Raw genomic sequence first — 8,316 nt, forward strand, 5'->3', positions numbered from 1 at the left:
TGATGAAAAGTACAGTGAAGACTACCAAAAGTTTAACCTGGCGCAATGTTTAACGCAATACAACGTCATCTGTCAAGGCACTGCATAAGCCAATCAATTACATGCAAGCAGACATTCCTCATATATTACTTTATCCTGTCAGCTCTGTATCTCTACTGCTTGTCTTGCAATCTCTGCAACAGAAGTTAAATGACGATAAAATTACCATCATAGTGATAACTTTCTGGAATAGTCAGATCCAGTTTCATAACAGCCACAAAAACAACTACTCATGGATCTGTTACTCAAACCGGACCTCCTGGACTGTATTTCATTGTCTCAACAGTACCCAAAACACGCCCCCATCAATGCAGCTGCTGTTTTCAGTTGGAACACTCACTTACAGTTGGAACACTCACTTACAGTGTGACATTTTTTGGACCCTTTTTGAAGCGATCAGTCCTCCTGACCTATTATGAGATGCTTACCTGAAAGAGACAGTCACTGAAATGGGACTACAAAAATGTGATCTTACCTGGGCAAAACAAAAAGACCTGCACCTCTTTGACCACTGGGTGACTGCTTAGATGGTCAAGGTTCCAACTGAAAAGCATTTCCTTGGTCATGGGTGAACATGCATTGATAGCGAGGACATGCCTTTTTTCCAGAGTAATATTCCAAACATTCAAGTCAGTGATATTTCCAAAAAATGGCTCTGTGAAATTCCCTCCAAATGAATCTTGGTCCTGGCCCAGAATGAATATCCCATCCCCATAGATATCCCTGGAAGTATCTGTGCCTGAGCCCATGTCTTTCCTGTCCCCATCCACATAGATTGCCCAGTCGCCACTGCTCCGGCGCCATGTGACACAGATATGATGCCAAGCTCCGTCGTTGGAGAAGGACGCCTTGTATGGCAGGTGCTTCCCATGGATGATGAGGGCCAGAAGGATGCGTCCCTGCATGTCCACTTGGCCCCTTAGCTGGAACTCATTGGTAAAGACAGGTGCAGCATAGGAGAAGATGGTGGACACCTCATTCCACTCTGGGTTCCACTGAACACGAACACACACAGTGACCGACGACAGGGCAAGAAAGGACATGTTGACACGAGTGAACCCATCTCGCGATTCCTTTGGGAAGTTTAGAGCTGAGAACTGTAAATCTAAACAAGAGTAGAAGAAGAAGTCATCAATTAAATTGTACATTTTGAATTACCTTACTTATTTTTTCAGCTTGTAGGGCCACTGATTTCACTCACATTGTTTGGAAAGGGCCACAGGCTTGGAGGCTGTTTTGCTGGGATTCCTAACCCAGATAGGTGAGCGAAGTCCAGTCTGCCGAATCAGCTCCAGGGCTCCTTCCTGGTCCTTTGACTCGTCCAGGGTGGTAAGGGAGCTGAACTGGCCTCTGCAGAAGCTGTCAGCCCTGGAGAAGGCCAGTGAGTCATTGACCAGCTGGAAGGCCCAATGAGAAGTCAGATGGACCAGTCTGTCATGTCCTACAAGTTAGACACAGACAACAATCACACAAAAAATTATGAATGAAAAAAGTGAAACAAACAAATATATATTTAATGACTTTTTAATGGATGGAGTGGACGGACAAGGGGAGCCAGTGCTATGAATTGAAACTGCTGGCCACTAAAAGTGATTAGTAGTCTCACCATGAGAGTCCCCCACTCTGTCTGGCCCAGCATGTGTTGGCTCACCCCCACATACCACCTACAGGACAAAGAGTTTATTTTCTTATTTTACAGTTGCTGTAGAGCAATTCCCTGCATATTTAATGAAGTTGGGATCAAAAGCAAAAGTCGGTGTCAATTGAAAATAGATGGGTGACAAAAAATAATGTTTGCAAACACAACAATGAAATCTTACTGCAAGTGAAAAATGAAACACACTGAAAACTGTTTGCATGTATCATGTAGAGATTAAGGAGGTTATTACCACAAATGAGAAGAGTATGAGTCCAGTTTGCAGGGCTCCAGTCATCTCTGAGCAAGTACAGTCTCCAACTAAAATAAACCACTGAGCTTACCTCAGAAATAATATTTCTGCTTGATCCAGATGTACCTCACTTTAGAAAAAGGTCCAGATCTGCACTCTCAGTTGTAGAATCCCCATTTTCCCCCAAAGCGGTATTAAATCTCTTTGAGTAAAACTCCATGTGTGGTATGATCAAACCCAAATCTGGTCCAGACTCCTCATCCAGTGCCTTGGCTTCTATATCCAGCATATCCAGTTTCTGGTCTCCTGACTGGGAGAGAGCCAGTGATTCTAGTGCGTCTGTCCAAGAGTCTCAGTCTGTCTCTTGCCTCCCCTCAGACCCCCCACCCCTCCCTCCCTCCTTAGTACCCTGAAGCCATCAGCCTTTGTCATGCAAATGCAGTCATTTTTTAAAAGAACCCAACTTACGCAAGCAGTGTCAAGCATTTGGCACAGAGAGTTCATCAAGAGCAGCAGGGTTGCAGACATTTTTACCACATAGCCCTTCTGTATGCCCTCTGTAAGACTCTCTGAAGTACAGCAATAAAACAGATGTCCCAGTTAACTTTACAGTCAATAAAAGATTAGTACTACTCATTTAAGCTGTGCACAGTAAAAGCATTTAAGTTTGTCTGTGTGGATGACTTTCATCTGGTGGTCTGTGCAAAATGTTTGAAAAGCTTTTGTAAGCCCTTTGACATCAAATGCATCTATATTCTCAATACACCTGCCAAATGCTTTTCACGGTTAGTTGCAAATTAACAGATTAATGACCAAGTAATTGTATTAATCACAGAAGTAAACACAGAATCCTAAAATTTAGACTTGGGCAAAAGAGCGAGAAACTAAGGTGTGTCAAGCAAGTAGCAAAAGCCACGGGTGACTGAAATAAACTGAGGACACCTGTCAGTCAATCACAGATATAAACCTATATTTCATACATACACCTTGATAAACAATATTAGTCATTTAGTTTACTTGTTCCATAACTCCAGTTTATTCCAACTTGGGTCTTATTTTGTAGATTTGACTGTCATTTCTAACATGTATGATGGTGATGATGAAATCTAAGCAACATGGGAACATGGCAACATCACGATTAAGAAAGGTCAGGAAACAGAAGCAGTCAGGTGTTTCTTGCCTAATGTAAACAAACAAATATTTAAGCTAAATTAGCTACACTTTACACACTGGATCAGTTACACCTTAAATTAGCACTATTTGAGGAATATTAACAATGCAATAAGGACCACTACAACCTGCAAGGTGAGGGTCATGTGACTGACATGGCTAGTCGAGCGAGCCTGAGAGCTAGAGGGTGAATCTAGCGTAGTGTTGGAAGACCACCAATGTTTAAGCTTATATTCCTACCTCTATAGATCACAATTTTTGTAGGTTTGCAGATGTTGTTTGATGGTAATAATTTACTTATTTACTTACTAATTTACTATTATCAATGGAGTTGGTGGAAGTTTTTGGTTGCAAACAAAGTGAAATTTATTTGAAATGTTTCTGTAATAGACCTTCAAAATTGCCTGATGGAGGTCAGAAATGTTAAATATTAAATGTATTTTTGCTTTGGCTTTGCTGGCTCATGAAATTGATGCGCGTAATATTTTTCTGTTTTGGAAGTTTTTGGTTGACCATGATATCATTTCTCCTTTGTGTACCATTACGCATACATAAATTGATGTTTCTTTGATTTGCTGTCAACCCTCAATGATGCTTGATGTCCCTGAATGCCATTGATCTTTTGAATCACAGTTCATATAAAAAAAATGTACTTATCAGATTTGACTTATGATTCTATACATACAGGTTTATGTCCTAGTGACAATTAAAAATTAAGTTATCGCTCTCTTATGGCTCCCCATTCATTATGATAGCGGCCTGTTCATGGCCATGTAGAACTTATCAACAAACTTAGTGATTACAACATTATGACAATTGGAATAGTCCTTTAACATGAACATCTTGCACAGTGTGGCTTTAAACACAAGCAGCGACTGATGTATTTGAAAGAAAGACGCTGGAGTGAAGCCTTAACATCCCTAAAGCCCAGAATCCAGTGATCCAGACAAAAGTTGATTGAGACAAAGCCACCCATTAATATTCCACCTAGGTGTCCACTCTCAGTGTGAAAAGTTGGACAAGAGCCCACCGAAACAAGACTGAGACTTCTGGACATCACTCTCCCTCGTGCCCTCCTCTCCTGTCACCTATTCATCTAACTGAACAACAACTTTCTCCTTCAATCAGACCCGGGCTTGGACGTTGCTGAGGAAACCCAAGCATTTACTTGTCAGTATTTGCACTGAGGAGAAATGGATAGGGTAAAACACTGAGGAGAAAAATGTCAGGACGGACAGCGTAAACCTTATCACCAATAGTGATGCCGTTTGTGTTACTTCTATATTTAGACATATAAATGTAGCTTTTAAATATACAGCACAATATGTCATTTCTGCTGCTATAGGGGTCTCTATCAAAACAAAAGAACGTTTGCAGGGTGTTGTGTGGGGAGGCCGCCCTTCATGTAAGAGCCTGCCTGCTCTGGCAGAGAGTCGGGTGCAGAGCCAGACTTTCTGGAGGAATTAACACCATGAGTGACATTAGATTCTGTTTTGATTCAGAGCTGTTTATAGAAGAGAGAAGAGCTCAGATTATCAGATAATCTAAGAGCTCAGATTATTTTTTAATTTTTGGGATTAAAAAGTGGATTTATTTTTTACTCCCGTTTATCAACCCGACTGCAGCAGAGAACCGAGGACGTGACCTCCATTGTCGGGTGTTTATGTTCTGTGATGTTATCTGCTAGCTGGAGCTGGAGGGGAAATGTACTTTATTTCATGAATGTTACATAACAGACAGGAGAGGGGGAAAAGAAGAGTGAGAACTGGAGTTGCTAGTGAGTGCTGAGTTTACTAAGAATTTGATCAGAATTCAAACACACATACTCACCCTTGGTGCACACCATTTCTCTCTTGCCTATGGCTAATGTACAGTAAAGTAATCTGTCTTGGGGTGAATAACCACTTGCATGAATAGACACAAATGAACTCTGTGGTCAAAATTATTAACACTATTAAACAACTACCATTGCTAATAAAAATATCTATCTGACATGACTCAGGAACCAACACAAAATCACAGATATGGTAACGTTTTAGTTTTTGTTCAGGAACTTTGCTGACGTTCTCTCCGACTCTCCCAGAAGTTTATGATATGTCTGGTTTGAAAATGGTAGAAAACATTTTACATTGTAAGTACACAATTTCTTACATATTATTTTTTAAATTAGGCTTGATTTGGTTTTTGATAGGTTCAGTACATATACTGAGACTTCTTTTGATGAAATCGACAACAGCTTCAACCATATCATATTATTATGTTGGCATATATAAGCGTTTTCTCCACTGTCACCTCTGTGTTACTGCAGTAAAACCCATGAAAGTGTTAATGTACAAAAAATTTAACCACCACATTAAAACTGTGTCCTGGCCTATAAGCACTGACAGGGCAACATATATTATTCACAGAATGCCTTTTAATCTCACAGTGCCCCTTTGCATTGAATGTTTAAGTTATCGCAAAAAAAGCAATCATTGCATTTGTGAATTAGCAATGTCAAATACAAATTCAAACCTCTCTGTTTGAGTTCCTCAGATCCTCTTTCTTTATTCAATGTTCTAGCAGTTTGCATTTTGAAGGTCTGTTGTTTGAATGAGTCTGCTGTGGACATTTCAAGCACCAAAGGACGGTCAATCTACCATCTAGAAAAACAAATCTGAATGACTACTAGCTAACACGACTTATCTGCATCCTGAGTTCAGTTCTAAGGGCTATTTAGCAGATGTTAGCAAGCTAACACACTTAAACTATATATATATATATATATAAACATCAGCATGTCACCATTGCCTCTATAAGCATATTAGCATACAGATGTTAACATTAGCAAAGAGCACCGTGTGACACGCCCCTCCAGAGCATTCAAGTGTTAGAATTGGCCAGTCATCCAAGTGCCAGGATTGGCCTGCCGCTCAGCACTAGGATTGGCTGGGGAAGGCGCGAGGTAATGCAAGAGTTTAACCACCACAGTCGCAGCACAAATCTTTCCACACTTTCATTGACAATACGGATTCAGCTGAAGAAGAAAAACGTTAAAATTAACAATAAATAACTAGGTTTTCATCCATCAACAACAATTCTTTTCCAGTGTGCTTTCATCTCAGCCGCTACACAAAAACTGGCTTGGCATCTATTAGATCAAGAGCCATCTGTAGTGCTGCGAGGCATGCTGGCCCTGCTATTAATGCACAGCCAACAGCAGTAGCAAGATTCAAGCTATGCTTTGGTTGAAGACATTGCCTTGTCATTGGATGTTCAACCAGAGTCCCAAAAGGACCTGACCATGTTTACGGGCAGTCAGCCAAGAAGGTCTTAACACCAGCCCCACATTATCTGACAAATTGGTGTCAGAGTCGGCGGGCAACAGCAACCCAAAATGAATATAATAGTGACTCAAGATCAAGACTGCATTCCAAAATGTGTTAAAAACTGTATTCCCTTATCCAGTATCGACCACAATAAAATGTTTTTTTATTTATATTTTTGTAAAGTACATTTTCATATTTACAAGGGAATGAGTCCTCTGCACCCTAACTATTTAGGAGTAGTGGGCAACCACAGTATTGCGAGTGAGGGGAGAACTTTGTTCATTTGCGTTCCATCAGCTAATAGAAGATCATGAACATGTTGAGCCAACTGAGAAAAGGTATAAATATTAGCTGGAGACTTTAAAAGTTTGAAATGGGACTTATATGCAGGGTGCATTTTCTTGCATGATGAGATAGTTTCAGTAAAATAACATTTAAGAGTCCAGCAGATTGGCTACCTGGCCACTAATAAAGAACTGTCTAAAACAATCTGGTGAACTCCTCCCTGAATATGTACACAACTACACAGAACAAGTTTGGGATGTGAGCACCTGATGTGAGTGCATGTCCCTAAGAGCATTAATTTTGCTCATGTTTGATCACAGGGTGTGGATCATAAATCCAATTAAGCAACAGACCCAATGAAGCTACCACAACAATTTAATGATAACTCTGTATAGCAATTAGTGGTGGAAAGTGACTAAGTACATTGACTCAAGTACTGTAGTGAAGTACAGTTTTGAGTTACACGTTCTTTGAGTATTTCCATTTTCTGCTAACTTGTACTGATCCATTTTTGGGCAAAGGGCAAAATACTGTACTGTTTACTCAACTACAGTATACTTTTGGTACCTGCAGTATATTTTGATACTCATCATGTTGTACTTTGTCAGAAACATATACATGCAGGAATTTTACTTGTAAGGCAGTATTTCTACACTATAGTATTGCTACTTTTAATTAAGTAGAAGAGCTGAGTACTTTGTCCACCACTAACAATAATTTGGGTAGCATAATTGCTAAAGTACTAGTCTATAGCTTTGTCTTCTTGTGATCCAATGATGCCACGTGGGTGCCTTGTACGGCTGGCTAATCCTAGCGCTTGAATGCACTGGAGGGGCGTGTCTTTGCGAGAACGTAGCTGGGTTCCATAATAACGAATGCCTAAGTGCATCGTCACAGCGCTGCTAGCATGGCAGTTGTCTCATATTGCTCAAATCAAAAATTTCTTTAGAGCTGTCTTTTCTAAGAGAGTCAGTTTGCAGCTCTTTCAAGTACCTTGCATATGAAATAATGTGCACATGCATATGTATGCACCATAAATGTTTTCATCTCTTGCATTGCTGAACATTTTGCTTTTTATTTTGGTTAGAGCTGCCTCACAGCCAGGGGTGTACTGGGAGTGAAATTCAGCTCTGGCATTTTCCATCTCTGGTGTGCCAGATTGACAGTCCACTCCTAGGGGAATGTAAACATCAGCAACAGGATGATGAAGAATGAAAGATAGTTGGCATCTTCATAGTAGAAGTCCAACAGCAGGGAAACATTGTCCATCCACTTTAAATAAGTGTGAGCACCAAGCATCAATGATATAATCACCACCTCTCCTCATCCTGCTGTAGTCCTGCACTCTGTTGGCCCGGAACAATGTCCACCCGTTGAGTGCAACAGCTTGATAAATTAATGACATACTCAGAGTCACAGAAACATAGGGAGATCAGAAGGCATGGGCAAACGGTGGAGCATCTGGGGGGCAGGACTGAGGGGCAAAACAGGTCTGAAGGGGGACTAGGAGGCACAGTCAAAGGTTACAGCAGGTCTAGGTGGTGACCTGTAGGCAGGGCCAAGGGGTGAAGCAGGTCAACGGGGCAAACAAACAGCTGGCAGCCAAGGCGGCAGCCCTCCTGAGG

General features: G+C 40.9%; 1 protein-coding gene across 2 annotated transcripts in view; it reads right to left on the reverse strand.

Annotated features, from left to right (window-relative positions):
• adgrd2 (adhesion G protein-coupled receptor D2) overlaps positions 1 to 2,237 on the reverse strand; it is a 42,003-nt gene extending 39,766 nt beyond the window's left edge. For both annotated transcript variants that reach the window (XM_084359119.1, XM_084359118.1), the window contains exons 1-4: positions 1,929 to 2,237; positions 1,646 to 1,703; positions 1,241 to 1,480; positions 515 to 1,144 (exon numbers count right to left, since the gene is read on the reverse strand). In XM_084359119.1, coding sequence (XP_084215245.1) covers positions 515 to 1,144; positions 1,241 to 1,480; positions 1,646 to 1,703; positions 1,929 to 1,973 — 973 coding nt within the window. In that variant the 5' untranslated portion in view covers positions 1,974 to 2,237. The remainder of the gene's footprint in view (positions 1 to 514; positions 1,145 to 1,240; positions 1,481 to 1,645; positions 1,704 to 1,928) is intronic.
• Positions 2,238 to 8,316: the final 6,079 nt, after the last annotated feature.

Source organism: Pagrus pagrus (genome assembly GCF_965226575.1).
Source record: "Pagrus pagrus genome assembly, chromosome: 8".
NCBI classification, from domain to species: domain Eukaryota; kingdom Metazoa; phylum Chordata; class Actinopteri; order Spariformes; family Sparidae; genus Pagrus; species Pagrus pagrus.